General features: G+C 45.6%; 3 protein-coding genes across 3 annotated transcripts; 2 read left to right on the top strand and 1 right to left on the bottom strand.

Moving 5' to 3' along the window:
• The first annotated feature begins 275 nt into the window (after positions 1 to 275).
• On the top strand, positions 276 to 1,893 carry LOC128713479 (uncharacterized). The gene is made up of 6 exons (XM_053808339.1): positions 276 to 362; positions 449 to 843; positions 923 to 1,099; positions 1,194 to 1,343; positions 1,436 to 1,699; positions 1,791 to 1,893. The coding sequence occupies exons 1-6, from the start codon at positions 276 to 278 to the stop codon at positions 1,891 to 1,893; spliced, it is 1,176 nt and encodes a 391-aa protein (XP_053664314.1).
• A 5,325-nt stretch (positions 1,894 to 7,218) lies between these two features.
• Positions 7,219 to 11,395, top strand: LOC128713288 (endoplasmic reticulum metallopeptidase 1-like). The gene is made up of 6 exons (XM_053808149.1): positions 7,219 to 7,241; positions 8,338 to 8,470; positions 8,537 to 9,811; positions 9,877 to 10,380; positions 10,445 to 11,109; positions 11,185 to 11,395. The coding sequence occupies exons 1-6, from the start codon at positions 7,219 to 7,221 to the stop codon at positions 11,393 to 11,395; spliced, it is 2,811 nt and encodes a 936-aa protein (XP_053664124.1).
• A 445-nt stretch (positions 11,396 to 11,840) lies between these two features.
• LOC128714909 (endoplasmic reticulum metallopeptidase 1-like) lies at positions 11,841 to 14,800 on the bottom strand. Its single transcript, XM_053809788.1, has 5 exons — positions 14,763 to 14,800; positions 13,928 to 14,687; positions 13,170 to 13,829; positions 12,589 to 13,104; positions 11,841 to 12,521 (listed from the first exon to the last, which is right to left on the bottom strand). The coding sequence occupies exons 1-5, from the start codon at positions 14,798 to 14,800 to the stop codon at positions 11,841 to 11,843; spliced, it is 2,655 nt and encodes an 884-aa protein (XP_053665763.1).
• Between the last annotated feature and the right edge of the window lie 23 nt (positions 14,801 to 14,823).

Genomic DNA, 14,823 nt, shown 5'->3' with positions numbered 1-14,823 from the left:
TATCTATCGATGTGACATTTCTTTTGCACAGAAAGATCGTTTTCTTTTGAAAGCGAGTTGCAGTAGTCGTGTCGTCTAGGAAACTGCCCTGAAACGACCCAATCGCTTTGGAATGATTTCGAATTGAGAGTATTGTATCATTGGCATTTGGACGGCACGGTGGCTAAGAGGGTTTTTCGACCTTTATTAGCGGAAATTTTCGTAAAGTAAAGATTGTGCAGTGTAAAGTACGGTTAGATTCAAAAAAGTGCTTAAAAACAATCGAGTGCTTTCAAATGTGGCGCATTAAGAAGGAAGATAGCATGGCCAGCTCGAAGGGCAAGGGGCAAATAAGTGGTGACGGTCCCGAGCCTCGCAGCAAGGTGCAGGTAAACGTTTCAGCGCATTGTAGTTACGGCAAATTACACAACAGCTGGTGCTTAATATCGTTTTCCTCCCGTGGTTTTAGCTAAATTTGGCAGCAAAACCTTTTCAGTTACCGTGGCGTCGAGCAAATGCAGCAGCTCCATCCAACTCACAGGGCGACAGCAATGATAACAATAATAGTAACAAAATCCAAGAAATTGCTTACATTGGTCCGACCTATCTTCCCGTTAATACGCGCGTGTGGAACTCGATCTCATCCTACTCGCTGGAAGATATCGCTCGGAAGACTCCTCCGGCTAGACCTGTACAAAGCCAGATCATAAATGTGTTCCCTAGCAAAGGTCCAACCGCAACAGGATCTACAGGATGTTTAAAATCTACGTTTCAGAATCCGGCTACACAGGCTACACAATTTCCTTTTGGACCAATTCTGCTGGACAATGGTGTCATACAGCTGCGTTTGCGAGATTCGATTACGTAAGTTTCCTCCTATATCAAAGTCTTTGTAAGGTAGAATGGTCATGGTATTTATACTCAAAAACAACATTTTACACAGAGTGGACATGACGGCGGATGGCTCAGTGAAGGTTGTCAATGGCAAACATAATATTGCAATAGCTATTTCTAGTGATACGTTGGCTACTGCGATGCATCATCCAAATGGAATCATATTTCAAAACGGCGCACGGGTCGATATAGCCGCGGTGGATGCACGCCGTAAATATCCGTACATGTGAGTATACATCATCATGTATTGACAATACGCGTGGTGTTAAAACCAAAGTGTAACAATTGCTGCTCTCTTTGTATGTTGTACCGAAATGTAGTCGCTTTGCTAAAATGTGGCATAAAGGAATCAGTTTGACAAGCGCAAGATACGCTCTGATTTATCTGGTGGATTCGGCTGGCACACGAACAACGTCCGATATGATTAGCATGGATATGGAAGCGGATTATGTAAACCAGGTTTTCTTCAAGTAAGCAGCTTCTCTCTGTAGTGTTCGTTTGAGATTTGTTGTTTTAACTATCTGATTGCTTCGGGGTTTCCTGCCTCGGATTACCATTGTAGTGGCGTTGTACCTGCTGCCCATAACTACGTAGACCAATGGCAAATCATCCAGAACTCGAGCTACCAGCTCGGCCAAGAGGGTAGCCTGCAGTTTCAGGTAAATGGGTTCCGTATCACCCAGAGTGGTGATGGGTTGGTGAAAATATATCGCCCCAACAGCCGCTGCTCTATCCGTACCAGCCCAACCAACGGTTGTGCGACAGTCACAACTAATTCCATCCACTGCACCGCTTCACTGGGAACATCCTCGCATCTGTTTGTTCGGTAGGACTTTTTATGCTCTTCACCTCATTGCGTTGCTCAAACAATCCGGTACAAACACTAACACTAATCTTTCCCATTATATCCTACACAGACGTGAAGAACGTCGGATGCACTTTGACGGGTCTACGTTCATCGTGCGCAATGCTGGCCATTCCGCTGGTTTTGACGAGCTTGATCGATTACGCGTTTACTGAAGAGGAAATGTAGGCACCTATCGTCAACCTTTATGAAGCTCTCCTCATCAAAGGATGCTGCCGTGCGGATGGGTGGCTGTTTTTAGTATGTATCGTATCCTCGTTACTGCTTCATACTGGCACGTAATCCTAACCGAGTTTGTGGCGAGCAAATTGAATTCCGTTGTTTCGAATTAGTCTAGTTAAATTTCAATTATTCATTATTTCTGCATTACCCTGCCATTAGGAAATGTGTACGGACATTGAGAATGCATGTCATTTGCTAATAAAACTAAATTCTCTTTAACGTGGTCGTGTGTTTTAACGGTGGTAATACTTACATGTTCGGAACTGGAAGGGTTAGGGAGTGGGCCCGACCTACGAAGACGGGCTAGAGCACTCCTGAGACCTTCCGTACTGCTATGTTTGACCCCCCGTTCAAAAATATAACAACCGCACAGGAACAGCTTGAAAGTCTATGTTACGTTGCCACACTGTTACCGCTGATACAGTCGTCGATTGTAGTTTCTGCTTCCTTTTGCCCTGTGGTGATATGGTTAACCAGTGCCAATCTCCGGCTCGCTTCGACTCCACACCGAGCTTCTCAGCACACTCATTGACACTCTTGCACACAATTATGTACCACTTTGGGTTATATTTATAAATATTGCTTTTGATTGCACTTGCTGCGTGAACCATATAGCACATCAGATTTGAGCGAACACAATACACTTGCACTCACGTTACATATGCCTGTTAGCAAACGGTAATTGCGCTTCACCACTGTACACCACCGCATACTGCAAAACAACACACACAACCTAAAACCTAACAATCGTACACTGTAGAGTATATGAGACTAACGATAGCATAAGCATTCCTACACATAACTGGAAAACATGGGGCAGCGGAATACCGTGGAAGAACTCTAGTGTGTCAGATCACAATCAATGGAACACAGGTTTAAATCCTTCACCTAGCGTTGTATTTATCGCTGGATGCTGTTGACATTTGTGGGATTGATTGAACGAGCGGATGATGTGAACTGACTGGCTCAATAGTCTGTCTGACTGATTAATGAAAAAACCGTGAGAATGGATTCTTCTTTGAAGATGAAAGTGAAATGACCAAAACATATGAAATGGTAGTCGAAAAGCACCAGCTTACATTTAGGGTTAGATAAATGTTGGAAATTCATAATTGGCGAGTTCTTCTTGTGATACACATAAAAAGGTCAATTAAAACAACGTAAGGTAACCTACCCACACAAGCTGCTCTGTTTGAGCTAAAGGGAAATCTGCCTCATACGAAAAAATGAAAAAGTAAACGCGAATTGAAGAAACTTTTGAGGAAAAAGCAAACACTGCCCATACACTTCAATGAATGGTAGGGTTGCGATGACGTAGTGACGAGCGCTGAAATAGCGTACTGGTAGATAAACACGGCCATGAGAAAGATAGGTCGGTTTGTTCAGCGAAGGACAGAAAACCAACCCACGGAGTAATGAGCTACCAGAACGTGTGTTGGAATGAAAATAGTGGCAACCGATGTTGTAACTGAAAGAATGACCTACTGAAAGTGTGTTTAGATTCTCATACACCGGTTGCAGTAACAGGGTCCCATTCCTTAGCTCCATAGGACAAGGACACGAAAGTTCGCCACAGGAAGCGAAAAGGTGATTAATGAATGCTCTACCACCTTGCCCTCGATACCGAGAAAAAGCAAAATTATGCTAGGAATTGTGCAAGTTCTGAACCATAGCTCGCCTTTGAAAAAACTTGTATCGTAACGGGCCGGAATTCACCTGGAAGAAATTTTGTATGTTTGTAAAAAAAAAGAGTTTTTGATCGTAATAAGTTCATTCCAAATTTGATGTGTAAAACCAGGCCGTTTTTAGATTCGTTCATTTCTTTTAATGTTATTGCTAAGAATGATCAATTGCAATTTACCAATCGCATTGCAAAATTTGAAAACTAGCTACAAAAACTGCTTTGGTGTTGCCGAACGGCAAGAAACACGAAAAGACACATAGACTTCAACGAAATAGAGGCACATAGACTTCCAGGAAAACTAAAGCTGCATGTACCATATAGCTTAGCATAACTAACTTTGGAGCAGATATGGTCGAAATTTTGCGCTATGAATTACATATTCAATCTACTGTTTTGCAAAGGCGAAGAAGAAGATTCCTATTGCAGGTAGTAAAAATAAAAGACCTATAAAGACATTTCTCATAATTTACATCCAGGAACACATCGATCCTTGTAAAACACCGAAACATTACATTGTCACAGCATTTCCGTTCCGTGGCAGTTTCGTGGGAACTTTGGTAAATTCTACAGTGATATTCTATCCACCCGAAACCGCATCGTCCGCTCTTGCTTCTCAGGTTTCCATTAAATGGCGCGCGCGTCAGTTAAGCTCCAGTCCTGCAAAGTGTTGCGAGCTATAAGACAGACACAGTAATTGCGCCAAGAGCCAATTACAGGAATCTGTAAGCGTTTCCACTGTCTGCTCTCATCTTTTCCGCACTATTGCCGTCGCTATGGTGACGGAGGCGGATCGTGTCGTAAATTTCAATTACACAACTCTTGCCCCCGTGCTCCAACTTAACCACGTACTTTGAACGTTGAAGTTTGGTACTTGCCGCTCCTGGCCGTATCCCGAAGAGGGTACGGTCACTCAGCCTCCTTTTGAACCCTCTTCAAAAGCATGTCGGAAATTTCAGACCTACTTTTACTCGCACACTACCATGCACACGCGGAGAGACTTCCGTCGACGGAGGACATTGTATGCGTTGATTTTACAGTGATTTTAGCAGAAAAACCTTTCAACTTGCGGCATTTGCGTCCTGTACATTTTGTCCTGGTCACCTTTTTAGGGAGTTTCGGTTCGAAAAATATTTAAATCCAAAAAGGTAAAAGGTCATTCGGGGCAGATTTCGTTACGCTTCCGCTTGCCGCCAAAGTAAAACAGGATTTGTGGAGTGTTATTTCACTTTTCTTTACACTTTGATTAAGTTAGAAGAAGTAAAAAAAAACTGACGGTCGCTGCCACGACGCTCTGTGTTTACAAAGCGCTACCTTCCTCAGTACGAGTAACACCAACATGCGAAACGTTTTGACTTTCTCTTTCTTACGATTGCATGTTTGTAATCTACTGAAGTTCGGTACATTATAAAATGATAAAGTTTTTACATGTTCTGCCATTATAGAACGGAAGGCCACGCCAAGTTACCTTTTAGCTTTTTCGGCTTACGATAAAAAAAAACACGATTCCTATTGATGTCAGGGGAATCTCGATGGTCCTTGTCAATAGACAAACAATACCATTCTCCCTCCTAATCCACAACCACCTGTCCGTTCGCTTTAATAGTCCGCTCTATTGACAGATATGTCGCACTCAGACATTTCACTTAACCGAGAAGCGGAGATGCGGAAAGTAAAATGACATGGGCGCGCGCGAGCATCGAAGCGAAACACGGCTAACTTGACCGCTTGTGCTCCCAAACGCTGCAAAACTTCAGTCTCTGCAGATTTTTCCCATCCCACACAGATATAGTTTGCTGTAAGTACACACGGTGAAAGTTGATTCATTCGAATCTCTGCTGCCAGTAGCTTGCTATGAAGCAACTGTGTTAATGGATATATGATGCTGGTTGCATAGCTTGGCATTCAGGGATAAGCAACGGGGGGAACTTTAATTTGTTATGGAGCTAAAATTCTTTAGACTTTGTTAGAACAATAAACTTTCAGGAATGTTCTTTGCAACCTGGATCTTCTCCTGAGTGTGTGTTTCTTTGTTGAAAAAGCGACGAGAATTTTCAAAGACTTAAAGCGTTTGAAACTTTGCGGTATTGTTTTAAGCCGATTTGAGTAGAATGATTATTTGAACCAATCTCGCTAATATTGCATAAAAAGCATTTACACAATTTATATTTCATTCTGTGATTTTGTTTGCGGTGGCTTGGTTTATGGTCTGTGAAGGGAATTCACCCACCCTAGTCTACCGTCTACTTGACGAGGATCCACTTCATATTGTGTTTGCGTTGTTTTAAAGTGGTTTGCTGGGTTTACAACTTCTCAACTCATCATCCGTGCTCATGTTTCACTCATTACGATATCTGCTACGCTTTTTCTTCCATTTGGCACTTACTCCTTGCAATCATCATCGTTCGGTGCTTTCACGGGGAAGTCCGTCAAAATTCACTGCACTCAAAAAGTGTTACCAAGTTCTGGTAGCACATAATTGAAATTTGATGGAGATTGCATTGCAGCTTTTCCTTCATTTTCTGATAATCATTTCCTTCATTCGAAGATATTCGTATTGTACAAACAACAGTTTGAGAAATCCACCGCTCGGCGCACACACACACACACAGGTTTTGTACGGTTCGCCTTTTAGATCCGGAAATTAAAATCCACTCTCTGCGTTCCTTCTGCTGTTGTTGCTTGCTCTGCCGTTGAAATTAGGACATGGACAGCGACGCACCAATGGCCAAGGCATAATAGGAGTAAAAAAAAGACACAAATTCATAACGCGAAATACGCAAGGGTTTTTTTCCCCTTACTTCTGGATAATAATATGTTCTACCACGTGGTTCGGGATGGTTTCACACTACGCTATACCCAATAATCAATAAACACAGGCACAACTCGACAACGACGTTGAATGACGACGTCGTCATCGCCTCCATCGTCCACCGAACGGCTAAGAGTTGCCGGAGGATTCCCGCAGCAAACCTTTACATTATTGAACACTTTATAAACCGATGTCTGTTTGAAGTCAGCGCGATGTGTCAGCCCTCGGTCGAATGGACAAGTGGTGCAACGACCGAAAATCCACGAAAAGCTGAGGAAAACAGTGCGCTTTTCCTATCAGCACGTTGTTATCACAATGCAGTCGAACGTAACATAATCTAGCAGCCAGCTGTTGTGCCGTACGTGTCTGAGTGGATGAGAGAACTCAAGTTTATCGATTGAAACACACTGCTTAAGAAACCTGTCCAGCAATGGGACGCATTGGCTCGCTTAGTCTCGTACAAATCCCATCTCCCAGTCCGAATTCGGTCGTACGAAACACCACGGAAAGTCAGCGTGCCGCGATTCTGGAAACGGGCCATCGAGCAATGGAGGAAAACGTTTCGAATTCCGTTCTGCTTTCACCATTCTTGCTGCACACCTTGACGGTGGTCACTCGTTAGTTTTCATTTTTCAAGAACATGAGACTGTGCGGTTAAACTGTGTCTAATTGTTTTCACAACACACATTTCTTAATCTACGCTGTGCGACAAACGCTCGTTGAGTTCCTTTCATTTTTAGCCTAACGCTTCGAAGGGATGAGAAAATGGGGTTTTCCTCCGAAACGCGGTACACACACAAACAAATCGAAACAACAAAAAAGAACCCACTAAAACTTCCCCAACCTTTATCGTCGAACTCTAACGCACGCTAAATACAGAGCACCCACGGCGACGTTTCGTTTAAAATTGAGCTTTTTCGTCCTCGAGTCGGTACTTTTATTCGTTCGTTTTAATGTTCGGCTCGGCCGGAAATTCCGAGATGCAGCAACTTTCGATGCGGGCTCCAACTTCCTGCCGAGAGAGTGCGCGCGACCATACCCCCCATGCCTGCTGGCTTATAAACAATACATTATCTCCCTGCGAGAAGCTCTCGTACACCGTGGAAAGCATGTGTTTGAGTGAGCACGAGGAAAACTCCCGAACTCGCTGCAGAGAGTGTGAGCACGAAACTGAACCGAGGAAAATGCGCACCACGTGAGGAAAGTTGCTCTCTGTTTACGTGTCGAAGTACAACAGAAAATGAGCACAGACACGAACTATGCTCTTCGCTAGCGAACTCCAATGATCCCGCAGCACAAAACATGACCACTCCACGGAGATTAAAATCATAAACAATTTTTAAGCTGTCACGACGCTCTTGCTCCCCATCCACAACCGTCGATTGGGACTCGTAAATCAGCACCACGCCACCAACAACAATGCCTTCCAATAAAGGCAATTTATCGGATTGCTTCACAATACCCGCAGCCGAAAAGGGTACGATAAAATCCTAACCATGCAGATTTCTAATAACCCTACGCGCTTATGTTTACCAGCCTTTGTCCGTCCCCTGGCGCATAAAAAAAAACTATCTTATCAACCAGATTGCCGAATTGAACAGGGGTACAACTTATGCTATTGCGATAAGCCCGTCACAACAGCCCGGGCATTCGTCACCAGGAACGTCAGGGGACGGTGCTATTTAACTTAAGACTTTTTTTTGTTTCCCACGAATCGAGATAACGGGCGACTGAGCCGGGTGGTTCGAGCGAGTTGTGCATCAGTAACATTCAATCTGTCGTCCGTGCACAGTGCGGAGGCTTATTTATTGTCAGTAAAAGAAGCATGTAAGTGAGCCTTTTTAGTTCCACGCAGCGTTAGCGCCACTCATTTGTCTATTTTAGGAAGATTCTTGCGTCCATATTTACGCTAGAACTGCTGTGGTGCGTCCTGGGTCCCGGCATAGGAATAGGAGTGTACTTTCTCACGTACTGGAACTGGAACAGTCTTCCCAGTGGAGTTACCCAGGCCGATGATGTTAGTATGCGTAACAGTGTAAGATTATTGGAACCGAACTTCAACTGCATTACGCCGCATTTTCAGAACCAATCGGCTGATGAACGCTTCGTCGCGGAACGAGCTCTATTTGATCTGGACTCGTTAACTAGCCGTGGACCACGTGTTGCTGGAAGCGAAACTAATGAACGATTTGTGGTTGATTTGCTGTGCGGTGTTATTGAAGATATCGCTCGCGAGGCGCTTCCCGAATATGAAATTTCGTACGACGTACAACGAGTCGGTGGCAGCTACTTCTTGGACTACGATGACTATCCCATCACCAGTTACTACCGTAACGTGCAGAATATCGTCGTTTCCGTTGCGCGTCGCAGCTCGTTCAGTGGCAAGTATCTACTGCTGAATGCGCACTTTGACAGTGCCGTGACGAGCCCGGGAGCCGGCGACGATGGTACGATGGTTGTTGTGATGCTGGAGCTGATGCGCCAGTTGACTCAGAACGCCAATCCGTCCTCCATGCAGCATGGTGTACTGTTTCTGCTAAATGGATGCGAGGAGAACACTATGCAAGGTGCGCATGGGTTCGTTAGCGGACACCCGCTAGCGCAATCGGTTGCAGCCTTCATCAACCTGGATGTGGCTGCCAACAGTGGGCGGGAGATCATGTTCCAGTCAGGTCCAAACTATCCTTTCCTCATGGCTTACTATCGCGATTACGTGCGGCGTCCGTATGCAAACACGCTGGGCGAAGAAGTGTTCCAGATGGGGTTGGTTCCGTCCTTCACCGATTACGAAACCCTTTCGAAGCAGGGCGGTTGGCCTGGTCTGGATTTTGCCTTGTCCTCATACGGATATCTCTACCATACAGCGCTGGACGCTCGGGAAACCATATCCGCCGGAACTTTGCAACACATTGGAGACAATCTGTTAGGGCTCGTGCGTGCCCTCAGCAATGCTGACGAACTCCGCAACATACAGGAGCATCGCGAAGGGACGGCCGTATTTTTCGACTTTATGCATCTCTTCCTAGTCTACTACACCGAAACGACCGCCCTGATTATTAACAACCTGCTGGGGGTACTCTCGTTGGCGCTCATTGTTGGTACGCTTTTCATGTTCGTGCGTAAGGATGGTGCGGTCGGAACTAATGTGCTGTTCGAGGCCGGTATGGCACTTATCGTGCAGACACTGTCCATCGTGGTCGGGGCTGGATGTTCGGTGCTGATAGCCGTCATATTCGATGCATGCGGTCGATCGATGAGCTGGTTCTCGTCCACCTGGTTGCTGTTCGGGTTGTACTTTGTACCGTGCATCGCTGGCCTCACCCTTGGGCCATGTGTGTACGTTCATTTTCGAAAAATTGTAAGTTGTTTCGAAACGCTTCGCGTTCGATGAAACCATTGTAAAGCCATTTCTTCTACCAATAGCCTTTCCTGCACGATCAAGGCCGAGTTATCCTATTCCTTCATGCGCAACACTGCATCTACGCTGTGCTGCTGATAACGCTTTCGATCGGTGGTATTCGATCTGCATTTGTGCTGCTCTTTCCTGTCATCTTTTACTGCGCAACGACGATCATCAATATGATCGTACGGTTTCGGTTAAACGTCTGGATCTATGTGCATCTCGTCGGCCAGCTGATACCGATGATTTATTTCTGCTCTCTCACGGTGACACTGTTTGCCGTGTTCGTTCCAATGACCGGCCGGAGTGATAATCGTTCTAATCCGGATCTTCAAATGGGTCTATTTTCTGCGCTCCTGACACTGCTGTTAGTTGGTTTACTAACTCCATTCGTAGTGCTTTTCCGGCGGAAGCTGTACGTGTTCGGTACTATGTTGCTATTTTTCCTTGTTACGGCTATTGTGGCGGCAACTCCAGAGGGCTTCCCGTTCAGGGAGAACACTTCACCTCAGAGATATTATATATTTGTAAGTAGCTATGAATGTTGCTAGTGTGATATACGCTAAACAACCATTTGTCTATTGATGGTAGCACCAGCAGCGAAATTTCTTCTGGCCAAACGGTACACTGCGTGACTCGGGTGCGATCTACTACCTTCATCCACAAGATCGCCATACGCCGGACCTACTGCAGTCGGAAGTTCCAGAATGGGCAAGGGCCAATACGCTTGGGGATGAGTGCGAACATGAGCTTTACTGTGGTGTTCCATTCTACATCAACCGTTACCATCGACAATCCGAGAAAAGCTATTGGCTACCGGCCTTGGAACCCCCAGTCTTTCCCGAAGCGGTTGTATTTCAATTCCTATCCCGAGAATCACCAGCTCCGGAACGACATAGATTGTACTTCAGCGTGCAGGGCCCCAGCCACATGAGCCTGTACGTATCGCCCCTGGTCGGACGAAAGCTGGTGGGATGGAGTTTCGGCGACCAAATTCCTCCGAGCGGGAAGCGTTGGAAAGACCAAGACGTATACTTCGTGAACATTTTCTCCGGTTCGTTAGATTTATCTCCCGTTACTTTCTACATCGAAATTGAACAGCAGCCAACCTACCAAGGATCAGATGGTTCCCTGTTCCACCTCTCAGTTGTCGCTCAGTATATGCATCACGATACTGTGTACCGTGCACGTGAATTTCAAACTTTGCTAGACAAAATGCCCAAATACGCACACACCGTCGCCTACCCAGGATATCTGGAGAGTTGGATTTTCTAGCGTTAATAAATCACTTCGAAACGCCACACATGCTTCTAGAGAAGCCTCTAGATGAAGATATTTATTTGGAATGATCAGCGGGTTGTCGGACGAAATAGCCCCACGGAACAGATCCGGTGTAATGATCTGCAGGACCACGGTATACTCTCATTTCTACGCGTCCAGGAACGTGTTTGTATGCAATTCGTTGGGAGTGTTCGTGCGGTACGGCGGATGTTATCCAACGAATTGATAGCAACAACACGATTAGCGTCTGTAATTGATTAAAGATGTAGAAAAGTAAACTTGTACACAATAAATTATACACTGCGGCTTACCATCAATCGGTGTAATGTAAGTTCCATCTTGCTGGGTGGCGTGTTCGTAAGACAATAGCTCTTAAACTACAGCTAAGCCCGCATTTTAAAGGGAACAAAACAACGGAATTCATCGCTTTGCCGTTGCGTAACGGTTTGCAAGACGTAACGCCTACGACGTTTTCATCAGCTGAACTAATTCTTCTGGCGGTGAAAATTCACGCTTCAATTGTCACGAGTAGCAAAGCCACAAAAAGACTGTTTCGATGCTTGAATGGTTGGGGTGGGCCTTTTACGTTATACAACGCGTTTTGATAAAAAAAAAACAACAAACAAATTCAATCAAATCGAACTATTCAACAGCTTTATTTTAATAGAATCTTTATGACGTGCCAACCTGTAAATGCTAAAGTTGATCAGAAAATTTTGCTAATAAGATGAGCCGGATAAGCAACGACATGCGCATAAAGAGGAAATAGGTTGATAAATTGTCCGAATTCGGACGTACGATACTGCTCATGGTGCATGTACTGTGCCACTACGTTCAAGTAAAAGTTCCAACCCGCCTCCGAAGCTTTGCTTGCCGAGCCTTGCACCGTAATATGAAACTCGTAAGGCCGATCGTCGATTCCGTGAACGAAATTAATGTAATGCACATCCTGTCCATTCCACGACAATCCGCTGCGAGGAATGTCCTGACTGAAGCTCCAGTTCACCAGCTTTACTCCTCTTACCGGTGAAACGTAAAAGCTCATATGATCCGTCCCTTTCACGGTGAATAAGAACGTAGTCGTATTAAGGTTGGCATCGTACTGGTTGCCAACGTGCTTCAGGTCGATTGTTTCCGGGAGGGTAAATGCGGAGCCTTGTATCCACAGTCCATTTTCGCGCTGGTTGTGCTGCGTGTTTTGATAGAATGGTATTCCACAGTATAGCTCCTTTTCGCACTGATCACCCAACGGTACAGCGTTGGCTTCAAATTCCAGCGCCACCTCTCGTATGAGGTCCCCTGTGTAACGGTCCTGCGGGTGAACGTAGAATCCACCCTCGAGCCGTCTAAGTGTGCCGTTCTGGTGATAGAATTCGCGTGTACAATGCTGGAAAAAGGAACCAATTTGCGTAAAATCATCCTACGAACTTGAAAGTATAGAAATATATACTTACGTAGATATAAAAGCGCTCGGGCGAAGTGTGGGCTCGAAATGGAAATCCGGCAGAGGTCACCATAACGATGATTGAAACAACGAAGAAAACGCCAATCAGCGCAATGAAGAGGTATCCTTTGCGTGCTAACACAACCAGCGGGGTCAAGAAACCCGTCACCAGCAAGCCCACTAGCACCGCAAACAGGGCGATCAGTAGTTCCGGATTGGCATCCGCATTTCCGCGTCCCTGCATCGGGATGAAGGTGGCGAACGCCGTCAGCGACACGGAGCTAAAGTATGCAATCGGTGCAATTTGTCCTATCAGATGCACATATATCCAGTACTTGGATGCATGTTTGACGAACACCTGTAAGGATGCATTCACCAACGTTGTAACGGTATAGAACAAGATGGCCATTGTGAATAGGTAGCCCGAGCGGATACTCATAGCAGTCAGTACGATCAGTATCACCACGTACAGGACGCAAGTAGCATTGAGTAGCAATTGGACACGTGCAAGCAGCGATAGATGATCCTGTTGAGATGTAGTAAATTGTATTGCTTTGGCCTCGGGTTTCGTAAACTACGAGGAATACTTACATTTTTGACAAAATGAACATACAACACTGGACCGGTGCATGTTGCAATTAGGAATGGACAAATGTACAGCCCAAAGATCAACCACGTCTGGGTGAACCAACTCATTGTCGAATCGACGGCATTTAAAATGACGGCAAGCAGCAAAGACAAGCCTACGCCGACAATGATTGATAACAGGACGACACCCAAGCTCCGAAGACCTTGTAGTAGCAACTGCCAAATTGTTAATTCCGTGCTACGCGACATCAACCATAAGGATAGGCTGATGGCCGATAAAGCAATAGCGGATAGGCCAATATTAAGTAAGATCGAGGCCCACAATGGATAGTACACGAGGAACCAGTTGAGAAAATCGAAGAACACCGCCTTGGAGCCCTCATGCTCACGGATGTCGTACAGTTCCTCTGCATTGGCTAACGCTCTGGCGAGGGCCAGCACATTGTCACCGGTATGTTGTAACGTTGTATTGGGTATGGTTGTGTACACATCGTACGCTGTATGATAAAGATAACCCCACGTGCTGTGTGCGAAATCCATGCCGGGGATTTTCCCGTACTTCGAATACACGTAGTAATCCGTTTCCGACGGAACCAGATCGGCCTGGAACAGTTCCTCCGCCACAGCCGTACAATAAGGGTGTGGAACGAAATCGCGATAATACTATTGTTTGTGGGAAATGATAAAATAGCAGCGGATTGCAGCTGCGATTAGATGGAGAGAGGTTGTGTTCTCGTTGGAGATGGCAATTGTTTGCTTACTTTCATGAGGAATGAATATTTCGGTCCAGCTTGAAACATGATGTCACGCCCTCCGTTTGCCGCAACATCCATGTTGATGAACGTACGCACCTTCCCAAACCAGCGATGATGTGCCACAAATGCATGCGATCCTTGCAGGGTGTTCTCCTCACATCCATTAAACACAAACACTAAACCATGATCGTACGGGTGTGGACTTTGCGACAGTTTTCTCAACACCTCCAGCATGATGACACTCATCGTACCATCGTCCCCGCCTCCAGGGCTCTGCGGGACGCTGTCAAAGTGCGAGCTAAGCATGAGGTAGTTTTCGGGATCCTTGCTCTGTGATGGTATTATACGAGTGACCACATTCTGGATGCCTTGATATACACTCGTTTGTGGGTACTTCTCGTAGTCTAGAAACATATCACCATAGGCCTGCTGAACCTCCACCTCAACTTTATGAGCCGGGTTTGCTTCGGCTGCGATTTCATTGATAACGCGTAGCAAGAACTGGACGGTGATAATTTCGTTGGTGTAGCTGCCAGCCACCCGTGGTCCAACATTGCTCATCTCAAACAGGTATTGCTTGGCCACTTCTGCTATGAAACGGTCCGGATGCGTGGGTTCATCCGCTCGTCGAAGTGCTAGTGGCATTGACACCCAATTCCAGTAGACGAGCAGATAAACTCCGACGACTGCACCGGTAAGACCAACTAACCACCAAGTGGAAAATTTGTCTTGATGGTTGGAGCGTTTTTCATCGGTGAGCGGAGACCTTCCATAAGGTAAATTAAGTGTATAAAGATTGCGTTCACCAGTTTACACTCCGGAAAACAAAAGTGACACTTACAAGCTGTGGATCTCCGCCTGATTTTGTGTTTCTTCCATGGCTGTTCAGTACGGTAGGTTAA

This window comes from Anopheles marshallii, chromosome 3, assembly GCF_943734725.1.
Source record: "Anopheles marshallii chromosome 3, idAnoMarsDA_429_01, whole genome shotgun sequence".
NCBI lineage: Eukaryota > Metazoa > Arthropoda > Insecta > Diptera > Culicidae > Anopheles > Anopheles marshallii.
This window is presented reverse-complemented; position numbering and strand designations above follow the sequence as displayed.

Coding starts and splice junctions, on each gene's coding strand:
- LOC128713479 (XM_053808339.1), top strand. CDS start 276: ATGTGGCGCATTAAGAAGGAAGATAGCATGGCCAGCTCGAAGGGCAAG. Junction 363..448: donor GTCCCGAGCCTCGCAGCAAG/GTGCAGGTAAAC, acceptor CCGTGGTTTTAG/CTAAATTTGGCAGCAAAACC. Junction 1,700..1,790: donor TCCTCGCATCTGTTTGTTCG/GTAGGACTTTTT, acceptor TATCCTACACAG/ACGTGAAGAACGTCGGATGC.
- LOC128713288 (XM_053808149.1), top strand. CDS start 7,219: ATGGGGTTTTCCTCCGAAACGCG. Junction 7,242..8,337: donor GGGTTTTCCTCCGAAACGCG/GTACACACACAA, acceptor TGTCTATTTTAG/GAAGATTCTTGCGTCCATAT. Junction 9,812..9,876: donor ACGTTCATTTTCGAAAAATT/GTAAGTTGTTTC, acceptor TTCTACCAATAG/CCTTTCCTGCACGATCAAGG.
- LOC128714909 (XM_053809788.1), bottom strand. CDS start 14,800: ATGGAAGAAACACAAAATCAGGCGGAGATCCACAGCTT. Junction 13,830..13,927: donor AATATTCATTCCTCATGAAA/GTAAGCAAACAA, acceptor CACAAACAATAG/TATTATCGCGATTTCGTTCC. Junction 13,105..13,169: donor ATGTTCATTTTGTCAAAAAT/GTAAGTATTCCT, acceptor ACATCTCAACAG/GATCATCTATCGCTGCTTGC.